At 38.8% G+C, this 24,986-nt stretch overlaps 1 protein-coding gene and 1 long non-coding RNA gene across 2 annotated transcripts; both read left to right on the top strand.

Moving 5' to 3' along the window:
* Window positions 1-3,358: 3,358 nt before the first annotated feature.
* On the top strand, window positions 3,359-4,807 carry LOC113704639 (putative disease resistance protein RGA4). The gene has a single exon (XM_027226524.1). It carries the CDS (start codon window positions 3,359-3,361, stop codon window positions 4,805-4,807), a length of 1,449 nt encoding a protein of 482 aa, XP_027082325.1.
* A 956-nt stretch (window positions 4,808-5,763) lies between these two features.
* On the top strand, window positions 5,764-19,330 carry LOC113704139 (uncharacterized). Its single transcript, XR_003451627.2, has 3 exons — window positions 5,764-6,067; window positions 6,189-8,082; window positions 19,265-19,330. It is a non-coding gene; the product is annotated as an uncharacterized lncRNA (long non-coding RNA).
* Window positions 19,331-24,986: the final 5,656 nt, after the last annotated feature.

The raw sequence follows: 24,986 nt of genomic DNA, 5'->3' as shown, positions 1-24,986 counted from the left end.
GCTGTTGTAGCATATATGGTTGAGGATTTACGAGCTACGGCCCAACCTGCCCAATCTTCTCAAATATTTTAGCAAAGAGCAATCTTATGTGTTCTTTGTTCTGATTCTTGGCCCTGCTTCTTTATGCTTTGAGAAGCTACCAAGAAGATTCAAAGAGAAGGATGAATGAATTTAAGGGCTAACTATGCTTTACCCTCTTGAACTTGGGAGTAAGACGTAACACTTTGTCCTTTTTAACTGAAGATATTTACACTTTGCTCCCTAAGATGACTTTGTAAATTGTTTAACACAAAGATTAGGTCCAAAAGCTGAAAGAAATCACGTTAATGCCCAGAAATGATAGCTATATGGGTGGCATTTCCATTTAGGCAGGAATTTTGGGTGCCTATTGGCACACTCAATGTACATGATTGAAAAGAAAATTAATAAGGGACTTGGGTAATAGTTGCATGGCAAAAAACCTCAAAAGTGTCCAAAAATAAACAACTACACCAGACTTGCACGGCTCCTCTTTCTTTCAGCAAATTTGCATTGGCATTTAATCATGGAGGAATAAGGGGATTTGGTATCCTATAACATTGGAAAATTGTCGAATAATTTGCATTCTTCTTCACTAGAGGAGCCTTTATGCACAGAATAGGCCTTGGTCAATTAGTTAAGGTTGAGATTATAGGAATTAGAAGTTCGAACCTCAAAACTCTGGTTTCTTAAATTTCACATCTCCCCGATTGCAAATATTTTTTTCCAATTTTTTGAAGTTTCTTTTAACTTTTGGAAAAAATGTTTTTGTCCTTAGTGTTTTGCACTTGCACAGTTTTAGTTCTAAAGTTTTAGCAAAAACAAGTATGGTCCTCAATTTTTGGCACTTGAACTATTTTAGTTCTAAAATTTTGATCAATAATAATTTTTGTCCCAAAATGTTTCCAATTTTAAGAAAATTTAGGACAATTGACTAAATTTTTTTAATTACTAAGGGAATGTAATAACGCTCAGTCATGTGTACATTAAATTAACTTTGTAAATAAAGATGCAAATCAGTGGCTTTTTTTTTTCTTAGGTTTGGTAGGGATAGAGAGAAAAAATAAGTTCTGAATTCAAATGTTTTGGTTAAATATCATTTATATGCATTACAAGCTAATGAGTTAGTTTGTTTATGTGATAATCAATCTATAAATCACCATCGCACTGTGATAAATTTTCTAAAGCAGTTAGGCTGAATAATTGTTTAGGCGTCTAGTGCCAAACTTCATTTCAGAATATAAAGTTTGAAGCAAATCCACATTTCAAGTTATTCTTTGCCAAACTTCATCCACATTTCAAGGTATTAACACAAGCAAGGAATATAATGTGATGGCAACACCACCAAATTAGACTCAGCATCTTGATTATGCAAAGTTGAAAAGGCTCAATGCTCAACGATATCAGATTCTGAATAACAAAATAATTAGAAGCCTAATTGATTTTTGTATTGAGACACAACTTATGTCTCTAGCAAGGAAGAAAAATCCAACAGAATAAGGTGTGCGTTAAGACCAAATCATGTTCTAATTAGTTCATCTTTCCAGGATTAACGAATGAATGCAATATAGGTTAAGTAAACAGCAAATGTAATTGTCAGCCCTCAATGGAAATTGGAATAAAGATGAAGGCCCCAGCAAGAAAGTTAAAGTGAAAATCCCATGCCAGGAATTTCCATTTCAAAGCATCCAAGAAATTTAAAGTGAAGATGCCGAGCAAGGAATATATATTTCCATTGCGAAGGAAGGCATCAAAGTTAAGAATGACGCTGCATTTCAAAGCATCCAAGAAATTTAAAGTGAAGATGCCAAGCAAGGAATATATATTTCCATTGCAAAGGAAGGCATCAAAGTTAAGAATAACTCTGCATTTTTTAGCTGACCAAATATCAATGCTCTTCTCCTTTTAACCACTTGTAACATTACCAATTTCTGGCTGCTAAAACCTCCCATTTTAAAAAACCATCTTGATCGCAAGACTGAATCCAAGTTGTATATTCAAAAGAAAAAAAAATGGCCGACCCTGTTATCGGTGCCACAATTCAGGTCACCTTGGAAAGGGCACTGTCTCTTGCCTCTGATAGGATTGGTATGTTAGTTGGGCTCAAGAAGGACGTGGCCAGCATGGCACAATCTCTTGGCCTTATCAAAGATGTCCTGGCTGATGCTGAGGAAAGGCAAAACCAAAGCAGAGGAGTGCAACGATGGTTGAAGTGTCTCGATGAGGTGGCTTATGATGCTCAGAATGTGTTGGATGAGCTCCACTATGAATCTCTTCGTCACCAGGTGGAGTCCCGAAACCGACACAAGCTCAAGGTATGCTGCTTCTTCTCCTGCTCTAACATTAATCTTGCTTTTCGTTGGAGAATGGCCTCTAAGGTCAGGGACATCAAACGTAAGTTGAATGGCATCTATCAAGAAGCCAACGGATTGCTACTGGTCAGTAGGGCAGTCGTGCCTGCTGCCCTCCCTGCTGCTCCTGCTGTTGGAGACACAAGAAATCGGCAGACTGACTCTGTTCTTGTTCCAATGACTGGAAGAGCCGATGATGAATTAAATATACTAGAGATGTTGTTGAGCCCGTCCGAGAAGGTTGTTTCTGTTCTTCCCATAGTTGGTATGGGAGGTTTAGGCAAAACAGCTTTGGCTAAATCCATATACAACAACAAGAAAATTGATGAACACTTTAACAAAAAAATTTGGGTTTGTGTATCGAGAAAAGTTCCAATAGTGGAGCTTTTCAAACTCATTTTATTGCAATTGACGGGAGAAAAGGTTGAAGTGGATGATAGGAATGTCATCGTTGGAAAAATTGGGAGCAACCTAGGGGAAAAAGATATTTCCTAGTCCTTGATGATGTGTGGGATGATGATCAAGCATTGTGGGAGGACTTTTTCAACACCTTGAAGGGGCTCAATCCAACTAATGGAAGCTGGTGTCTGGTCACTACTCGTCCAGGTCCAGTGGCGCAGTGTGTGTCTAGAGTTTTGATGATGGAAAATGAAGCCTATCCATTAAGAAAACTACCTGATGATCATTGTTGGTCTATCGTAAAAGAAAAAGTAGTTGGAGGGGAAGGAGAACCTGATGAACTAAAAGCAATTAAAAAGAGAGTAATCAAAAGATGTGACGGTCTACCATTGGCTGCAAGTGTAATGGGAGGTCTGTTACGTTTAAAGAGAAAAGAGGAGTGGTAATCAATTTTGGACAATAGGCTTCTGAGGTTGAGTGTAGGTGGAGATCGTGTGATGCAAATACTTAAGTTGAGTTTTGATAATTTGCCATCTCCATACATTAAGAAATGTTTTGCATATTGTTCTATATTTCCTAAGGATACTCAGATGGAAAGAAATATGCTGATCGAACTTTGGATGGCTGAAGGCTTCCTCCAAGCAGACGTCAACAGCCAAACGATGATGGAGGAAATTGGAATTAATTATCTGAGAATTTTATTGCAGAGTTCATTGTTTGAAGAAACAGGAAGCTATGGGATAACATATTATAAGATGCATGATCTGGTGCACGACCTTGCAGAGTCAATGTCAAAGTCTACCAAAGTCATTAATGATTGGAATACGCATATAGTAGACAATGGTGATCAGATTCGTTACCTTGCAATAGACTCATCTGGTGCCAGAGAAGACAGAGAAAAACTTTTGGAGAGTCTATCAACTTCGTTTCATACATTATTCATCGTAAATGGTGACTTATCTGGTGATATGTTAATGAAGTTGAAGAACTTGTATGTTTTGAATTTGTCTCGTGCAAGAAGAACTCAAGAGCTACCAGTCTCAATTGGCAAACTGATACATTTGCGGTATGTTAACCTTTCATGGTCTTCAATCAGTATTTTGCCAGACTCCCTTTGCAAGCTTTATAATCTGCAGACATTGACGCTAAGTGGCTCAAATGTTAAAGATCTTCCGAAGGGAATGTGCAATTTGATTAGCTTGAGACATCTCCACTATTACATAGATTATGATGAAGAATTTCAAATGCTGCGAGAGATGGGAAGGCTGACTTGCCTTCAAACTCTAGAGTTCTTTAGCGTGGGTCGAGAGAAGGGTCGACAAATTGGAGAGCTTGGATGCTTGAAGAACCTCAAAGGCAAATTGGAGATACGCAATCTGGAACTAGTAAAGGATAAGGAAGGAGCTAAGGAAGCAAAACTATCTGAAAAGGCAAATCTATTTAGGCTGGAACTTAAGTGGGCCCCTGATCGAGAAGGTGACAACTACAACGATGAAGATGTGTTAGATGGCCTTCTACCCCACCCAAATTTGGAGGAGTTGATAATTTGGAATTTTATGGGCAATCAATTTCCTCGATGGTTAATGAATTTGCCAACAACAACAACACTCCCCGAGTCAACAACAACACCACCACCCAAGTTAGCGCGTTTGGCATTTAATTTCTGCAACAGATGCAGAGAACTCCTTCCCCTGCAAAACTTTACGTCTCTTAAAGAGCTGGTGATTGATGAGTGCGATGGGTTGACGAATCTGCCCGGTGACTTGCTGCACTCTTGTGCCTCTCTCCAGAAGCTTCAGGTGAGTTGGTGCGACAATCTTGTCTCCTTTCCGCTTGATTTGCAACAAACGCCTTCTCTCTTGGAGCTGGGATTATACTGCTGTCCCAAACTGAAAACAAGCATGACACCCAAAGGATTTGGTTTCCTAACCAGCTTAAGGAAGCTTGTAATTGGTCCCTTCTCAGATGATGGTGATGATCATGAAAATTCTTCAATTTACAATGAGTTTGATTGGTCTGGATTGATATCCTCTTCGTAATCTGCACTCCATGAATTAGCATTAATTGGGTTGCCACACATGGAGTCCCTGCCACATCGGATCCAATACTTGACCACTCTGACGTCACTATGGCTACGCGACTTTGGAGGTATAAAAGCTCTGCCAGATTGGTTCGGAAACTTCGCTGCTCTTGAATTCCTGCATTTACGGCATTTCACGGAGCTTGGACATCTACCCTCTGAGGATGCCATGAGAAGTCTCACCAAACTAAAACGTCTGGAGGTTTATGGTTCTCCTCTGTTAAAAGAAAGATGCACTCCTGAGAGCAGCGGCCCCGACTCCCAGTGGTCCAAAGTTTCTCACATTCAAGACCTATACATAACCGCTAATCAAGTTCTCGATTATGTCCAACTTTCTTAATTTGCTTTACAATCAATCTCCCCTTCTCTTCACCTCCCTCTCTGATTAACCTTCTCGTGAGAAAACCTAAAAAGTCTCCGTGGTTATTTGTACAGTTTTCTCTTCTCCCTTTTTATCGTCCTATTTATTATCTTTCAAAGCTGCGGCATTAGCATTTCTTATTAGGTCCAAAATATTGGTGCTCTTCATTTACTCCTTACAACATAATAGTAATACTCTGTTCTGTTTCGTGCTTTGATGTTTTACTGTATCTTTGTTCATATTCTGTTCTATGCTTTGTTTTTGTAGGATTGATAGAAGAATAGCTTCACGAACTGGTTAGAATTTTGAAGCTTCTTCAGCACCGTCTATATGGCTAGACCGCAATAGCCTATCAACGTTTAGAACAACTAGCATAGGCTATCAACTTTTGGCCTGCATAGCCTACAAATAGTCTATTTTTGTTTATTTTACGTGCTCTGCTTCTGTGGATTTCAAGTTATTATTGCTAAAGTCATCTCACTCTGTTTAAAATTGTAATTCTAAGGGGACTGAACTTTTACCTCTTGATAATGAACTTTTACGTGCTCTGCATATTTATCTGAACTATTTGACTAGTAATTGCTTTATCAGAGTCATAAATGAACTTTCATATTTTTGAGGTAGCCAAGGAAGGTGTGTACTGTTTGAGCAATGAAGTTGCACAAAACTTGGTGGAGTATCTTCCAACATTTAACTCTAAGCGCAAAGTTTTGAAGCATTCTGGTAGTTGGTCAAGTCTGCTTGTTGCGACTTGCTACTGTTAATGAATCCACCTGCTTGTTGCGACAAGCATTGCTACTGATAAAGGCTTTTAAGCTCTCTCTGCTTTTATGATTGTTGGTTGCTTCTTTTTTTAAGGTAAGTTTCTCCTTTTGGGGCTTCAGTTACAATGACAGAAAAGCTACAATTATCTGAAAATTTCCATTAGTTTTATTCTATGCTATTCGCCGCCTTCAGTTTGAGTTTTTGTGCTTTGCAGTGATTTTGAGCACAAACAGGGAACCTCATCGATGGCTCTTACCTACTGTCTTTACTTTTTGAGAGTCCTACAATTCGTTGCTGAACAAGAGCCTGCTTCGGCTGAATAACAACATCTAGGATGGCATTCTCTCTTTCTCTGTGCCTCAGATGGTCAAAGTCTGAGATATCCATTGGGGTATGGTTCTTTTAAACTATCGAAACAATTCAGTGATGTGTAGTCATGATAATGAGGTGCTGATTTACATGTTTTAGAACTCAATTTGTCATCTCCGGCATACTGCTCAGAGTTAGAAGTTAGAACTAACTGGTGTTTTGGTAGCAATTAAATGTGGATCTCTATTGTGCCTCAGTGGCCCACACCTCTATTGTTTCTCAATGCCTCAATGTGAAATGCTTTGCCTGCACTACAAATTGTCCATTATTATTTTCTTTTTATGAGTTGTAATTACTTGCTTTGTGGTTGGAACCAAAATACTGTAATTGTAAACACGACTTAGTACTTGCTTATCTATTTATTTTGATAACAAACAAGACATATTTTAGCCTTTTGTAGGAATGACAGAACAAAATTATTGTTGAACTTTCTGAACTTTCTGATTAGCTTTCTTGTTCACATATTGTCTCAACTTGAGTTTTCTGTTCTGCAATGATCTCAGGCTCAAATGTGGACTAGAATCTACAATTGCACTTACTTATTGATTGAATTACATAGCTTGTAACTTTTGAAAACTTTGTTGAATCAAATTCTGTTTCAATTGGACAGAAATGATTAGGATGGCACACTACAGGCACACTTTTCTTTCTTCCTGGTGTCTAAAACCCGATAAAATGCTCTATCTTTGTCAGCTGGCCTCTACAAACTACCCACCTGAATTTCTTTACCCAGCTTATGTAATGTCTTTCAACATCAAGAGCGATCATTAACATGAATTTCTGCTAATGATCATGGGGGGTTTGGTTGGTGATAGAGCTTCTATTAGAGAAACAGATTGACAATGAGGAGCTTGAAAATTTTCAAGAAGTACTGTAAGGTTAGCAAATTTGTTTTAAATGGATTAGTAGATGTACTAAGTATCAAGTCTTATTTCCTGCTCATTAGTCTTAGAACAAAGGTAACAAAAAGAAACCCTTTCTTTCTGTAAGATTCCTAGCTCAAAAATGACATGGAATTTGCTCTTCTATCTTTATTGTAATGCAGGCAAACATGCCTTCCTGAGATTTTCAATCTAAAAGCTCCTCATCCAACTAAGTACTCTAAAAGTTCATTTGGTTATCAATTTGCTAGGAAAGAATGATAATGTGTTTACATTTATGAAATAGATTGTTAAATCAAAGTTTGACGGAACATAGAAAATTATAAGTAGGCAATGATGGACAAAGATTTTAAGAGTCAATTTCTAGTTTTTTTGTCTCTTCAGAACAACATACTCCAGTGAAAACATTACTAAATTTTTTTAAATCCATCCAATATCAGGTGATAAAAATTGTACAGCAAGATGATTTAGTTGCAAAATATCTGAAGTTTTAAAACGTCTGCTTCCAAGATGTTGTCTAGTAATGTAACAGTAAGGACTGAAGAATTATCATTTAGCAAGTTGATTGCAGGTTGCACTTAGAGATCTCAATTGTTAATTGTACTACCTTATAGGCTGCGAATTATAGAAGTAAATTGGCAATTTTGGAGCTTTAGTTTGTTGAAGGTTAGTAGTCTGCTTTGTTGAACTTCTCTTGGCTTTTTCAGTCTGATTCAGAGAAACTTAACAAGTGCTGTTTCGGGAAGAAAACAATGTCGCTAACCATGTATTAAATTCAATTATGGAATACGTGTTCAAGAGCAGATTATTTGATGTGGACAGTTAAGCAAAGTCAAAGCTGAAAACTTTACATCTACGGTACAAAATTCTTTGTGTTAAATAAGAACTAGCAGATTACTTTTGCTCAGCTCATATGTCTACTACCTCCAGTTGTATATCATGATTGCTGAAAGGAGCTAATTCTCTTTAAACTTGAGATTCTACGAGGATTTAAATGCTTACTCTGAACTTCCACCTCTTGGGAATGTATTTATCATCTTTCTCCAAATTATCTGATTATTGGTATTCTTATTATGTCTCTTAAATGATGGGATTCTACTTTCTTCAGCTGTGATCTCTTTACATAAATCCAATGGTCAATCGAGTTACTCTGACTGCCCTTGGTTGTGAGATTGGTAGTCTGATAATTTATAATACCAACCATCTTCTTTCACTACTTAACATTGGGTTTTAAGCAGTTTAATAACCGATGCATTAACTAAGACCTTAAAAAAAATTGTCATGTTTAAGACATTTTCAAGCAGCAGAGACTTGGTAGACTATCCTCTTCTGAAGTTTAAGTTCAAATGCAATGATTTGAGATTTTAAGAGTAAAATAGTTGTAATTAGCTCTTCTTGTTGCATCTTGCAGTCTCAAATAGTTTGCTTTTATGGCAATTCTGGGACCTCTGCCTCTCATTATTGCTATAGAACTTTTCTTTTATCAGTGTTTTGAACAAAAGCTATATAGTTTTTGTGATGCTTCTGGTACTTGTGGAATGAACAGAAAGATTTGATATCTGCTTACTGATTTACGTTGGAAAAGAGGAACAAAAAAAAAATATTGATTTAGCTTTCTGAATAATTGTCTAAACAAAAATGTCATGCAATTTCAAGTTAGCCTCATGATTTGCTATGTGAAGTCCTGAGTCTGAGTTTTCTGTTTTGCAGTGACTGTAGGTTTATAGATGGCTCCTAATCACCACCTTTACTTTTCAAAGTCCTTTCCTTCCTTTAAAGTATATCAAGTGATAATTGGAGCAACAACAGAGTAGGATGCAGAGTCGGTCTGTGACGCCCCGAAAAAAAATGAGTTTGAGAAACCGGAAATTTTCTAATTTTCTAGGGTTTATTTTTTTAAACGCCCGCATTTTCTACATTTTCTTGATTAGAAAAATTCCCCAGATAAAGTTTATGAGCAAATATCGTTTTCAAATGATTTTTCTAGTATTGGTGAGTTTTTAGAAAATTAAGAATATATTTTGGACGTGGGACCCACTAGTGCGAAAAGTACGGCAAAATTCGGCCAATAAGGTTAAGTTTCGGATACTGGTGGAAATTTATCGGGTGTTAAGAGATAAGTAGAGGGTGACATGGCATTGATGTGAGAGGAACCAAGTGATAGGAAGGCATTAAATGAAGTGCCAAGTGGCACTATGTGATTGGTCCACTTGTTGGACATTTTTGACTTTTCTTATCATGGATTAAATATCTCAAAAATTGACTAAAAATTCATTCTTTCTTACCTCTTGTTGGCCGATTCTCTCTCTTGGACAAGGAAGAAAAACTTCTTCAATTTACAAGCTTCAAACTATCTCAATCTTCCATTCCAACCAATTAAACTTAGATTTGCTCCATAAAATCACTCCATTAGGTGCTAGTAAGTGACTTGGTGAAGTTGTTTTGAAGCTCTAAGGTGGCCAACCTCTCTATCTCTCTTAATTTCTTGGTAAGTGATGCTTGAACACCCTACTACACCTAGTGATGGTTATATTATGCTTAGAAGTGGCTTGAGTGTTGGATTATATGATTTATTTCTTGGTTTGGCTTGATTTGGTGAAGTTTTCCATTTTATGATGAATTTTCTGGTTTCATATGATTTTGATGTTTTGGACTAGTATGATGGTTGGTAATAAGGGGCTTTGGCTCTAGTAGGTGTGAATTGTTGTTAAATGCAATCAATTTTGGATTTGGAATGAAATGTGAAAAGTTAGGGTTCTTGAACCCCTATTCTGTCCGAAATTTTAGGTCATAGCTAGAGGCCGAATTGGACTTTTCTCAAAACATGAAAGTTGTAGGTATTGATGAGTTTAGTGTGCCTGAAAAATTTCAGGGCAATTGGACTAGTGTAGAGTGAGTTATGCCGTCTTTACTATTGCTATTTTTGGTGCACAGAATGTCCGAACTGCGATAGTAATTGCCTGTTTGGACTGGTATTGGTTTGGATTTTGAAGTTGGTGTCTTCTGATGAAATGTAGCTGGATGTCTTAAATAACTTATGCCTTTGGAATTTCGGCATTTGGACTTGTATGGACTGAGTTATATCGATTACAGTTTTCTGCGTTTTGCAAACCTGTTTTGGTACTTCTGGTTTGGTATTTGGCACTTTTGACCTAGTTGTGCTAGGATTTGGACTGAGAGGCCTTCTACATTGTTGTAGCCCTGTCTCTTAGCTTCGAAACGGTGGGTCTTGCACCTTCATCCGACCATCGTACTGCTTTTGGTACCATTACCGCAAAAGGACATCAAATCTGTTTTGGGTTTTAGGGCTTGGATTCGGACAAGATAATGGTATATGACGGATGGGTTCTGTGTGACAGCCCCACTTTCCCCTAAGGCGAACCAAAGAGGTTAGCGGACTGCCTGCCCAGCTCTCGCCAGGACTAACGGTGCAGTATAGAGCGATCTTTCACGTTCCGGAACTTATAACGCGCGCAAATAAGGCAAAAGGGCAAAATAACCCAAAATAAAAGAAAATGAAACCCGGAGTCGGCCATGAATAGTAACCGACTCGTCCGAACCCAACCAAACATCGAATTACATATACCCCATAACATTTAGCCTTTACAAACCAAAATGACATTTAAAAGTGATACAAAAGTCACTACATATATGGTTTGCCAAAACAAAAGTGAAAACGGCCCTAATGATACATTTAGGGTCCCATTTTATATACAATAGAAAAGAGTCATTCATCTAGTTCATTTGGCAACCATTTATCAAAATTCATTCCAAAAGAGTCATATTCCTGTAAGGAAAACAAAAGGAACGGGGTGAGCTAATTGCCCAGTGAGAATACAACTCAAGCAACCAAGTTCATGGATACATCAAGCTTAACAGTCCAATTTACCAAAATAAATAAAGCCACACATTAATAATGAGGATAAAAGGATACGGGTGGCTCTCAAGAGCCCTTTTCCTCGTTTGAATTCTTGATCGGTCTCATTGACTCTCCGTCAATGTTTGAAAAGTAACCAACTGTAGACCCACTTAACTTCCATTCCCTTCCTCCTAACATTCCTCAACCGGGCCCGAAATCCAAACGCATGCATTGTGGTATTACTCGAGTATACCGGAATCGAGAGTCTCTCATACTACACGATTCCATATAACCTTACCCAAGGCTCATTAATTGTCACGACCAAGCCCTTGCTGGCTCGATTCAATCAACTACCAATGGGGTTGAGCGCATGGATAACATTTGAAGTCATGTATTTCATTTCATATAACATTTCATGTAAAATTCCAATAACTTTTCAATAACATGCGATACAATAAGTGAGAATGATAAAGTACACTCTCACTTCAATTAATTAACATTCAACATCTCAAGTTCAAATATCAAAGCCATATAATAGCACATAAGTGAGTAGTACACTCACCAAGCTAGCAAATGTAGTTTCAAGCACTTTAGTCAAAAGAACGTTGCACCACCGTCACGACCTAAAAACATGTAAACAAATACAATAAGACTCGCTAACGAGTCATAAACCAAGGCCAAACATGACCCCAATAAGGTTCCATAAGCATTTACAAACATTAAAGGAAACCAGAAATTAAGAAAGGGCTTTAACTAAGGCCTTGATATGAAAACCGGTTTTGACGTCCTAATGCGGTAATGGCACAACTCTCACTACAATTATCGGATGGGGGTGTAAGACCCACCGTTTCGAAGCTATGGGACAGGGCTACAACAATGTAGAAGGTCACTCAATCCAGTTCCTGACCCAACTAGGTCAAAAATGTCAAACACTAAACCAGAATCACCAAAACAGGTTTGCAAAACACAGAAAACTGTAATCGGTATATCTCAGTCCATACAAGTCCAAATGCCGAAATTCCAAAGGAATAAGTAATTTAAGACATCCAGCTACATTTCATCAGAAGACACCAACTCCACAATCCAAACCAATTCCAGTCAAAACAGGCAATTACTATCGCAGTTCGGACCTTCTGTGCACCAAAAACAGCAACAGTAAAAACGGCATAACTCACTCTACACTTGGCGAATTGCCCTGAAATTTTGCAGGCACACTAAACTCATCAATACCTACAACTTTCATGTTTTGAGCAAAGTCCAATTCGGCCTCTAGCTATGACCTAAAATTTCGGACAGAATAGGGGTTCAAGAACCCTAACTTTTCACATTTCATTCCAAATCCAAAATTGATTGCATTTAACAACAATTCACACCTACTAGAGCCAAAGCCCCTTATTACCAACCATCATACTAGTCCAAAACATCAAAATCATATGAAACCAGAAAATTCATCATAAAATGGAAAACTTCACCAAATCAAGCCAAACCAAGAAATAAATCATATAATCCAACACTCAAGCCTCTTCTAAGCATAATATAACCATCATTAGGTGTAGTAGGGTGTTCAAGCATCACTTACCAAGAAATTAAGAGAGATAGAGAGGTTGGCCACCTTAGAGCTTCAAAACAACTTCACCAAGTCACTTACTAGCACCTAATGGAGTGATTTTATGGAGCAAATCTAAGTTTAATTGGTTGGAATGGAAGATTGAGATAGTTTGAAGCTTGTAAATTGAAGAAGTTTTTCTTCCTTGTCCAAGAGAGAGAATCGGCCAACAAGAGGTAAGAAAGAATGAATTTTTAGTCAATTTTTGAGATATTTAATCCATGATAAGAAAAGTCAAAAATGTCCAACAAGTGGACCAATCACATAGTGCCACTTGGCACTTCATTTAATGCCTTCCTATCACTTGGTTCCTCTCACATCAATGCCATGTCACCCTCTACTTATCTCTTAACACCCGATAAATTTCCACCAGTATCCGAAACTTAACCTTATTGGCCGAATTTTGCCGTACTTTTCGCACTAGTGGGTCCCACGTCCAAAATATATTCTTAATTTTCTAAAAACTCACCAATACTAGAAAAATCATCTAAAAACTATAATTACTCATAAAATCTACCAGAAAAATATTCCTAGGCCCGAAAATGCAGAAAACATGCAATTAAGGGGAAATAAACCCTAGGAAAATAATTAGGGTTTTACGGGTTCTCACACTCTCCCCCCCTTAAAAGAATTTCGTCCTCGAAATTTTCCTTCAAATTTAAAGTATCCAATGGCCTGTACCTTCTCCGTCTTCAGAGACAGAAGAAACGAGGTTCTTCATTCCAGTCCCTTCTCCACTTGACGGTGCAGGATCGGTCTGGGTTGGTTGTTGAGTTCTTTTCTTTTTCCGCACTTTAATCGGGCAATATGCAATTCGATGCTCAATGCTCCCACAGCGCAGACATCTACTCCCCTTTCTCCAGCAATCATTCTCAGTGTGATTGGCCTTTCCGCAATAGTCACAAGTCAAGTGGAAAGTCATCTTTTTGCTTTTCGGAAAAATCTCCCCCTGTCTGGTTTGGCTTTCATTGACAAATCTTTTATCTACCGCCCCCATTGTCCATGGCGGCCCGAATAACTGGTTCACTTTCTGTACTTTAGAAGGTTCCTCACTCACGCTACCCACTGCACCCCTTTTCCGTATTTGGGACCCTTTTCCGTATTTGGGAAGCTTTCACTTGCACCTTTGCATTCTTGATGCATTGAGCCTTTTCCAGGGCCTCCTCGGAAATCCCTTCATATTTCCTTTTTAGCTCTAAGTTTTTGTGCAGGAGCTCAATTTTCTCTGTATACTCGTGCTTCCAGCGCCCTTCCCAGTATGCGACTAGGTTCTTTTGGACTTCTATTTCGTCTCGAAGACCCCCGATTTCATTATACATCTCAACCCTACGTGCCATTTTACAGAGTTGCTGGACCTCAGATGGTAGCCTGTCGGCAAAACAATGGGTCATAAGAAAGTCTTGATTACAAGTAGCACTCTTGGTCCATGTTCGGTTCAGGTGTTGTTTCCTCCCTTTCTTCTCTTTGACTCTTGGTCTCGTTTTGTGTCACTGCTATGACCATGTCCGCGGGGTTTTTTTTTTTTTTTGTTTCCAAAAGGGTACTTCCATGCATGAATGCAATAAATTGACTAACATAACAAAATCTATCATACCAATAACATATCGCATATAACACGTTATATTAAAAGACGGATAAGCAGGTAAGCAAATATAGACTTAGTCATATACAGTCGAAAAGTCATCCCAGTACCAGCCCGTCTGGTCTCTCACGTCACTTACTATCCAAACTAGATGTCCATTGATCTCTTGTGCTCATCTTAGTCAGACAAAGCCTGTTCACGTTTCCAAAATACAAGGCTTGTTTCCAAAACACAGGGTTCAAATACCTAGTAGCTTGCATCACCTCAATTCTGGGGTACTCGGGCACGAGAATCCGAAATAAGATAGTTCACATCTCGAGCTGGCCAGTCCCAAGAGTAAACCATCTACAAATCAAAATTCCTGTCCGACATACTTATCTAGGGTCCTTAAATACCATGAGAAAGATTAAAGACCTATAACACTTCAAGGTTCATAACTTATGCTCAAACGAGCACTTAAACATATTCATGAAATTAGGACCACAACACCACTTGGCCCAGTCTCACTTCGCGCAGAGACCACGCGACGTGGCTCTGATACCACCTGTGACAGCCCCACTTTCCCCTAAGGCGAACCAAAGAGGTTAGCGGACTGCCTGCCCAGCTCTCGCCAGGACTAACGGTGCAGTATAGAGCGATCTTTCACGTTCCGGAACTTATAACGCGCGCAAATAAGGCAAAAGGGCAAAATAACCCAAAATAAAAGAAAATGAAACCCGGAGTCGGCCATGAATAGTAACCGACTCGTCCGAACCCAACCAAACATCGAATTACATATACCCCATAACATTTAGCCTTTACAAACCAAAATGACATTTAAAAGTGATACAAAAGTCACTACTTATATGGTTTGCCAAAACAAAAGTGAAAACGGCCCTAATGATACATTTAGGGTCCCATTTTATATACAATAGAAAAGAGTCATTCATCTAGTTCATTTGGCAACCATTTATCAAAATTCATTCCAAAAGAGTCATATTCCTGTAAGGAAAACAAAAGGAACGGGGTGAGCTAATTGCCCAGTGAGAATACAACTCAAGCAACCAAGTTCATGGATACATCAAGCTTAACAGTCCAATTTACCAAAATAAATAAAGCCACACATTAATAATGAGGATAAAAGGATACGGGTGGCTCTCAAGAGCCCTTTTCCTCGTTTGAATTCTTGATCGGTCTCATTGACTCTCCGTCAATGTTTGAAAAGTAACCAACTGTAGACCCACTTAACTTCCATTCCCTTCCTCCTAACATTCCTCAACCGGGCCCGAAATCCAAACGCATGCATTGTGGTATTACTCGAGTATACCGGAATCGAGAGTCTCTCATACTACACGATTCCATATAACCTTACCCAAGGCTCATTAATTGTCACGACCAAGCCCTTGCTGGCTCGATTCAATCAACTACCAATGGGGTTGAGCTCATGGATAACATTTGAAGTCATGTATTTCATTTCATATAACATTTCATGTAAAATTCCAATAACTTTTCAATAACATGCGATACAATAAGTGAGAATGATAAAGTACACTCTCACTTCAATTAATTAACATTCAACATCTCAAGTTCAAATATCAAAGCCATATAATAGCACATAAGTGAGTAGTACACTCACCAAGCTAGCAAATGTAGTTTCAAGCACTTTAGTCAAAAGAACGTTGCACCACCGTCACGACCTAAAAACATGTAAACAAATACAATAAGACTCGCTAACGAGTCATAAACCAAGGCCAAACATGACCCCAATAAGGTTCCATAAGCATTTACAAACATTAAAGGAAACCAGAAATTAAGAAAGGGCTTTAACTAAGGCCTTGATATGAAAACCGGTTTTGACGTCCTAATGCGGTAATGGCACAACTCTCACTACAATTATCGGATGGGGGTGTAAGACCCACCGTTTCGAAGCTATGGGACAGGGCTATAACAATGTAGAAGGTCACTCAATCCAGTTCCTGACCCAACTAGGTCAAAAATGCCAAACACTAAACCAGAATCACCAAAACAGGTTTGCAAAACACAGAAAACTGTAATCGGTATATCTCAGTCCATACAAGTCCAAATGCCGAAATTCCAAAGGAATAAGTAATTTAAGACATCCAGCTACATTTCATCAGAAGACACCAACTCCACAATCCAAACCAATTCCAGTCAAAACAGGCAATTACTATCGCAGTTCGGACCTTCTGTGCACCAAAAACAGCAACAGTAAAAACGGCATAACTCACTCTACACTTGGCGAATTGCCCTGAAATTTTGCAGGCACACTAAACTCATCAATACCTACAACTTTCATGTTTTGAGCAAAGTCCAATTCGGCCTCTAGCTATGACCTAAAATTTCGGACAGAATAGGGGTTCAAGAACCCTAACTTTTCACATTTCATTCCAAATCCAAAATTGATTGCATTTAACAACAATTCACACCTACTAGAGCCAAAGCCCCTTATTACCAACCATCATACTAGTCCAAAACATCAAAATCATATGAAACCAGAAAATTCATCATAAAATGGAAAACTTCACCAAATCAAGCCAAACCAAGAAATAAATCATATAATCCAACACTCAAGCCTCTTCTAAGCATAATATAACCATCATTAGGTGTAGTAGGGTGTTCAAGCATCACTTACCAAGAAATTAAGAGAGATAGAGAGGTTGGCCACCTTAGAGCTTCAAAACAACTTCACCAAGTCACTTACTAGCACCTAATGGAGTGATTTTATGGAGCAAATCAAAGTTTAATTGGTTGGAATGGAAGATTGAGATAGTTTGAAGCTTGTAAATTGAAGAAGTTTTTCTTCCTTGTCCAAGAGAGAGAATCGGCCAACAAGAGGTAAGAAAGAATGAATTTTTAGTCAATTTTTGAGATATTTAATCCATGATAAGAAAAGTCAAAAATGTCCAACAAGTGGACCAATCACATAGTGCCACTTGGCACTTCATTTAATGCCTTCCTATCACTTGGTTCCTCTCACATCAATGCCATGTCACCCTCTACTTATCTCTTAACACCCGATAAATTTCCACCAGTATCCGAAACTTAACCTTATTGGCCGAATTTTGCCGTACTTTTCGCACTAGTGGGTCCCACGTCCAAAATATATTCTTAATTTTCTAAAAACTCACCAATACTAGAAAAATCATCTAAAAACTATAATTACTCATAAAATCTACCAGAAAAATATTCCTAGGCCCGAAAATGCAGAAAACATGCAATTAAGGGGAAATAAACCCTAGGAAAATAATTAGGGTTTTACGGGTTCTCACATTCTGAGGCGTGGAGGTGAGTGACCCTAAACTATTTCCAAAGTTATTTGTGAAATGTTTCTTGCATTAATTATTCGATTGCATATCATGCGTGCTTGCATGTGAATTCATGACATGATTTGGCTTCAATGAGTTCTGGGAAAGTCTTGTGCTGGACACCAACGTCTCCACCTTGTTTATGGTTCATGTTCATGGTTATCTGGAGCACCAATGTTGCTCCCACTTTCGTGAGTTCGTGAGTTAATGTTAAATGATATATTTGAGCGTTGGGTGTTCAAGTGCAATGATTTCACTGGCTCACGAGAGCAATAAACGTACATGTGATCTTGGAATCATGACATCATCGAAATCATCGAAATGCAACATTGTGAAATATATGTGCTTAATGATTTTGCTGGTTACTCGCTGAGCTTTTAGCTCACCCCAAAAAACTATTTTATTCCCCTCCACAGGGCTCAAGGCGAAGGAAGGACTTATAGTACTTGTGCACGTGATTGGATGGCCTATGTTTTGTACAGTTTTGATTTGGAATCATTTTATGTATAGTTAGGAATTGTTTCCGCTGCATTTGTGACATGTAATTATTGGAGACTTGGATGTATATTTGTGGACCATGTAATTAAATATTGGAGATTTATATTGTAATATTTGAGGTTTATTCTTGTAATTTATTTGAGGATTGTAGTGAACGACTGAATCCTGGCGAGAGCTGGGCAGGCGGCCCGTTGACCTCTCTGGTTCGCCTAAGGGGAAAATGGGGTCGTTACACGGTCCTTTCTCTCTCTTCATTACGATTGAAACTTCCAGGTAACTCTTATCATGAATAAGCGCAATATTTCATAACCTTCACCACTAATAAGCCATGCATGGTTCCATACCAATCTAAACTAACGGAATTAAACAATCATTTTGGTTAATTTAAAATGTCAAATTGGTATTTCTCCCGTTGTATCACATCTCATTTGCTGTTGCAAAGATGAAACATGGCAAATGGTGGTCCAATTCAATACCATCCATGTTTCAAGACTACATTTCAAGCTTCAGTTGCATATTTTTTTCAGTGACCAAAATGAACGAGATTTTCTTGGGTTAACTGAATAACGTTTTGGATGAACCAGCACTAAACAAATCCGTTAATGTGGGTGGAATTTAGAATTTAGTTTTGTTTATGATGTATGTCAGTTACTGTCCTTTGTACGTCGTGATTGCTAACATCGGTGCACTTAAACTTGTGATTTCACCAGGATGAAATGATTGTTCTCTCTGAAGTTTCACCCTTTGAAAATGCATTGGACATTTTAGATTTGATACCACAAGCAGCAATTCTACAAACCTTTTCTATAAGACTTTAAACCCGCAATTCTCTACTGCACTCCTTCCTCCTGCACTTAACAAGCAGATGAACTTAGATTAGATTTTTATAGTTGGTATTAATTAATTTTTGGTTTGCATTTCCTCCAAGTTACCCATCAATATGAAATAAGCACTAGGAGTTTCGTTTTGTTGATTTTATATATCTGCTTTTGTGGACGTAAGATGTGATTGCTAAAGTGATCAGCTCCCTAACTTATGATTCTAGTGGGAGTAAATAGTTGCTCCAAAGTTTAATCACCTCTTGATGGCGCATTTATCAAGCTTCTTGAACCATTTGATTAGTGATTTGTTCGATAAGTCTCGTAGATAATGGGTTTCTGTCTCACTTTTCCTTGGTTATGATTTTCTAGTAGTAAAGATTTGAGGAGTTTTCAGAGCAGTTGGTCATCAAATTGGTGTCTGGTTCTAAGAGTCTGGTAAGTTCAGATATACTACTCTTCTTTTACTACTCAAATTTGACTTTTGACTACTTTGATTCTGAACATATTGCAACCAAAACTTGAGAAATCTTCTCATAATGAAAATGTTTTTGGGAGCAGCCACGGAAGATGTACTGTTCATGCAGCGAAGCTGCACAGACTTGTTAGAGTATCTTCTAACACAATCAAGTCTAACCTGCAAAACGAAACATCCTGATTATGCACTAGCACGTCTAAGCATATTGCTATGGTTAGTCGAGACTGCCAAGCATCCTGGTTGGCTGCTGCTACTTGCTGCAATTATTTCATCCGCTGTGATGAAGGCTATTAAGCTCATTCTGCCACCTACATGCTGTCTCGAGTTTCTTAAGTTTGAGTTTTTGTGTTTTGCACTCAAAGATCAACATTAACCCTGATAGCTCTTACTTACTATCCTTGGTACTTTTAATATGATCCCTTGCTGAACAAGATCCTGTTTCAGTCAGATCAAATGAAAACATCCAGGATGGAAATCCCTTTTGCTCCCTGCCTCGGATGGCCAAAGCCTAAGATCTTCCCTGTTGGCGTGGTTCTTTTAAACTGTCCAACCGATTCAGCAATTTGTAGGCATGTTAATGAGGTGGCTTTTTACTTCTTTTGGAACTCATTTGCCATATCTTCCTTATTACTTGTAGTTCAAAGTAGCCGGTATTTTGTCGCAGAAAGATGTGGATTAGCTGAACCCTGATAGGTGCTTGCATCCTTCTTGAAGTTGTATCTTAGCTTTGTAACAGGCAACGTATTTTTTCTCAATGTTCTGCAGTTGACTGCAGGTTGTGTCCAGTGATTCTTTTCCATTGCTCGTTGTATCTGTAAAGCTCAGGACAGGACTCAGAGCACAAGAATCAGTCAGCTTGAGCCCTTCTACTTTATGTTAATCAGAGAGCAATTTAGAAAACTGAATTGCTAAGGCACAATTTTGTATTCAAAAAAGGATCCCAGTTGGTGGATGGGAACGTTGGAAAGATAAAATTATGGAAATCAATTTTACAAGAATTAAATGGGAACATATAGGGTCAACCTTAGTTCATCAAAGTGACATTTTACATGGTGTCTAGTTGCAAAATTGCTTTCATGCGAACTGGTCCTTATGCATCAATGTTGTTCCACGAAGCAGCAATGTGACATCGATCTTACACATCTTGGCTTCAAATCTTTTTCCTTGATAGCTCAGCGATATGTTACAAGAAAAGCATTTCTACATTTCCATGCCTATAAAACTTCGAAGGCCAATATAAGTAAATCCTTTTATATCTATAACAGTATAAAAAGTAGTACTAATAATAGCAATAACTAATTAGTGATTGTCTAAATATTTGTCTGGATTAAAGTTTCTATATTTTTTATGATCACATTTTCTGAGCATATTTTTATTATCTCACTAGTAATGGAGCACGTGCTTTGCACGTGAACCTTGACAGGTGTCAAGCCTGTGCAATAATAAATACCTGCTCAAATAAAATACAAATTCTGTATATAGCGGTAAGCAGGGTCGAATCCACAGGGATTGGGGATAATTTAATTTCTTCTCAAATTCCAGATATGGGGGGTTTTTGAAAATGAGAGTAACTAAATTACTTGGAATAAATTAAAATAAAATAAAATAACTACAACTCAAATAACTAATTATCACAATAAAAATAATAATGGACGAACTCTAGCCAAGAGACAACTTCGGAGATGGTTCACTTAATTCGATCACAGATTCAAGGATTATTCCAGTTACTATCTGATAAATTAGTTATAGTTGTCATACACGCGATAAACAACCAACTCTTCCTCAATTTGTCGATAGCCAAGGTACGACCGTTGATTATTTCTCTAATCAGGAAACAACCCTAGGTACGACCATAGAAGTTCAATTCCCTAATTGCATGAATAATTAGAAGAGCCTAATTCTAACCAATCAACACGCTACGAGGGTCTCTTTAAGTTAGCATGTCTATCTCCCTGACACAAACCCAATCATGCCAGTTGCTACCAGTTTAGAATAATTAAACAATTACGGATTTAACTACCCTAATTGGCTTCAGGTTATTGAATTAATCTAGAATCCGGGCCCAGGATAATCGAATAATAAAACAACCATATGAACATAAAGCAGAAGATAGACGAATACCAGTGAATAATGGAAATAAATAAAAACTAATTTGATCTCACAAATTTAGTAGAACCAAGTCCTCCGTTGTTCCTCGACTAGAAAAACTTAGCCACGCCTCATGAGAAAATCTCCAAGTAATTTAATTGAGGTCCAGGCCATCAAAAGAGCCAAGAAAGAAAAGAAAACTAAAACTATGCTAAAGGCTAAGCTAAAACTATTGATAACAAAACCTCCTGTACGTTTCTCCCTTTTTAAAGCCAAAAGAAAGTCTAATGCTATCTCTAGTGGTCCCCACTGAATTGAGAGTCCAAGGGCCAAAGAATTGGAGCTTTGCCAAAGTCTTTGTTTTTAGTTTCCTCTTTACCCGTAAGACTCCTAGTACAAGTCCACCCTTTTCAGCATAAAGATAGGAAATCCCTTTTTGTAGCATCCTGTGGAGCCCAGCTTGTATTTCCTTTTAGAACTTCCCATGTGTGGAGTGTTTTTCTCAATAAAGTCTCCTTTTTAGCACTTGTTTGCTCCACTTCCTGTAATTAGGGCCAAATACCAAATATAAGTACATTTCAACAATTAAAACAATATTTGGCAAGGACAAAGAGGAAAATTAATCATAAAATTAACAACAAATTATGCCCTATCAATTCCCCCCACACCTAAATCATGCTTGCCCTCAAGCATAAGAACAGCAATTGAACACCAAAAATTCGACAATGGCTATTGCTCTAACTATCATATTGCCAAGATGCCCAGAAAAACATATATCAAGCATCACAGTTAAGATCCAAGAAAGACCACTCCGGTTAGCTTCCCAACCACCAACTCCTCCAATTTAAAGCAAACTAATCTAAGAAAAAGGAATGGTTGCTCACATTTATCAGCAAATGGTCCAACTATTAACCAAAATCTCGACATTAAGATCACAAACCGGCAAGCTGACTTATTCACATACTAACACAATCTTTATTTTATTTTATTTTTTCTCTTTTTTTTTGTTTTTTTTTTTTTGTTTTTTTTTTGTTTTTTTTTTTTTGAATAACAAAAGACTTAGTCTATAGTCCTTAGAGCCTTTTGACGCGAACTCCAACATTTGCCAGATGGAGGAGCCCGGTTACTCAGCTCCAATCGCTACGGGACCATGCACTCATAGCAACTACTACCTTTTGACGCGAAAATCAACACTTTAGGTGAAGATCCCCGGTTACTCAGTAGTAACCACTAGCGGAGTACAGTCAACTCTTATTTACAACCATATAGCACAATAACTAAAAATGACACAAAATAACAGCAGCCAGCCTCAAATTTCCAAATATGGAGAACTAAAATTAATAATTGGACCAATTCACATGAAAAATGCCAACAATCATTCTCTATGCCTAGAAAAGTTAACTAAAAATTAGAAAAGTCAAGCAATTACTGATATTCACCAAAGAGATGTTCCTGAACTCAACCACATCAACTTGATACCTTTTTATTACTAAAACTTGGCAATATCAGAATTAGAGACAACAATCCAACATTAAACTTGGTATTCAATAAGACCTGATCACGAATAAAAGAAATAAACGAAAAGGAGATAAATATCAAACTAAAAACAAAGGAAAGATACCTAAAAATCGAAAACTGGAAATACTAGCACCCAAACTGATCCCCCCCACACCTAATTCTCACATTGCCCTCAATGTGATAAACTAACAGCAAAAGGAAGGGGAAGGGTAACGGTACTTCCCTGAAGTTGTCAAAACAGGAGTGGGTCGGGCGGAGTGCTGCCAAATTCTGCGCCATGTTATGCAACTTGCATTCGGAGTTGGACCCAGTCGTTAGCCCCTGGGTGGTCCCCTGCTTAGCCAAATGCAATAACAATGCATCCCAAAACCGCAACAAGTGCTCCAATGAATTTAGCAATTGAAATGAAAAGGACAAAATACTCCCACACAAGGCAAATAGAGGCAACCTACTTCAATAAGCAACGGAAATGGCACAGGAGCCGTCCAATGCACCAATTAAATGCAATACACCCCAACCAAAGGCAGCTCAATAGACTCCAGGCAGAAAGTACCAAATGATACTCAATTGACACCAAAAACGATCCCAACAAAGCAACAAGATCGAAGGATACTCAGTCACAGATGCTCAATCATATCGAAATAAGAAATTGTAAGCAAATTAGCACAACCAGTACCACTGGTGTATACACAGGAAAGGAGGGAACCACATGGCCAACCCAATTAATAAAAAGCACAACTGAGGCACCCCAAAGGCTAGAAAAGTACCCTAACAATACAGCAAATTGAATGAATATGCACTGGGTTTCCAATTCAGTCAAAATAAGATCAAGGGGCACGATACAGAAACTAACAAAGCAGAAGTCAAGTGATACCAGTAGGGACCCCAACAGAGCAATGAATTCAACCAATTGGAGCAAGTGAAACTCAACAAATGTCACCAAGTGGACATTCAAGTACCCACTTCAAGATACCAAGCCTTAAGAATTTTAAGAATCCCAGCAAACAAGCAATTCCAGCAACTACCGATTAGAATTCGAGAAAATTTAAGAATTGTAAGCAACACCGCAACCAGTACCACTGGTGCACAAACAGGAAAGAATTAAATTCAACGGCAGCAACTCAACCACAAGAACTGAAACGGCAAAATAAGCAAGTATCTTCAAATATAAGCCACAACGATAGGCAAAAGATCTCAACCAGTACCTGGTGAGTCGCAGGGAAAGAGTAATCAAAAGGCCAACAATTCAATAAATAGCAGAAGATACCCCCACTATGGCAGCAATTAAACCCAATTCTGTCCAAAATTGACCCTAGAAAATGCCCAAATTATCACCTTCTTTTATCAATCAAGAAATCCAACCACAAATTTCAGAGAGTGAAACTAATTGGGGCAGAATTCACAATACCTCCACCTGTCTAAATAGGACAGGTGGTGACAGCCGCGCGACATTGGCGGACAAGCTGAGGTGGAGGCGCGCAGCAGGTGAAGTGGTAGCGCGCAGGCGGCTCCAGCGCTGGCGGCGCGCGGCGTGGTGGTCAGCACCAGGCGGCGGGCTGAGCTAAGGAGGAGGCGCGCTGGGGCAGTCGGGAGGGGAGAGTGGCAGCGTGCGCGTTGGGCAGATGGCTCGCGATGGGGGGAAGGCCTTTGAGGCTGGTGGTGAGCGAGGTGAGGTGGCGGCGGGCTGCGTGGAGACAGTGGCGAAGAGAGTGGCGGCGGGTTGAAGCAGAGGGTTGCAAGCTGGTGGTGGAGAGAGGAGGCCACGGCGAGCTTGAGAGCTGGCGGTGCTCGCGTGGTGGTGGACCGTGAGGCGGAGAGAGGCGCGCGAGCTGGTGGAGAGCTGGTACTGGAGCAGGCCGTGGGTGGGGTGCGGCGAGCGAAGCTAAGGAGGCGGCGCTCTTGGAAGGTGAGAGTGGAGGAGAGGCGCGGCTTGGCAGAGCTGGTGGCGACCGTGAGGTGAGGCCGCGATCTGATGGCGTGGAGGCACGGTGGAGCATGGAGGCTGCGACT

Source organism: Coffea arabica, chromosome 8e (genome assembly GCF_036785885.1).
Source record: "Coffea arabica cultivar ET-39 chromosome 8e, Coffea Arabica ET-39 HiFi, whole genome shotgun sequence".
In the NCBI taxonomy this organism is placed as follows: domain Eukaryota; kingdom Viridiplantae; phylum Streptophyta; class Magnoliopsida; order Gentianales; family Rubiaceae; genus Coffea; species Coffea arabica.
This window is presented reverse-complemented; position numbering and strand designations above follow the sequence as displayed.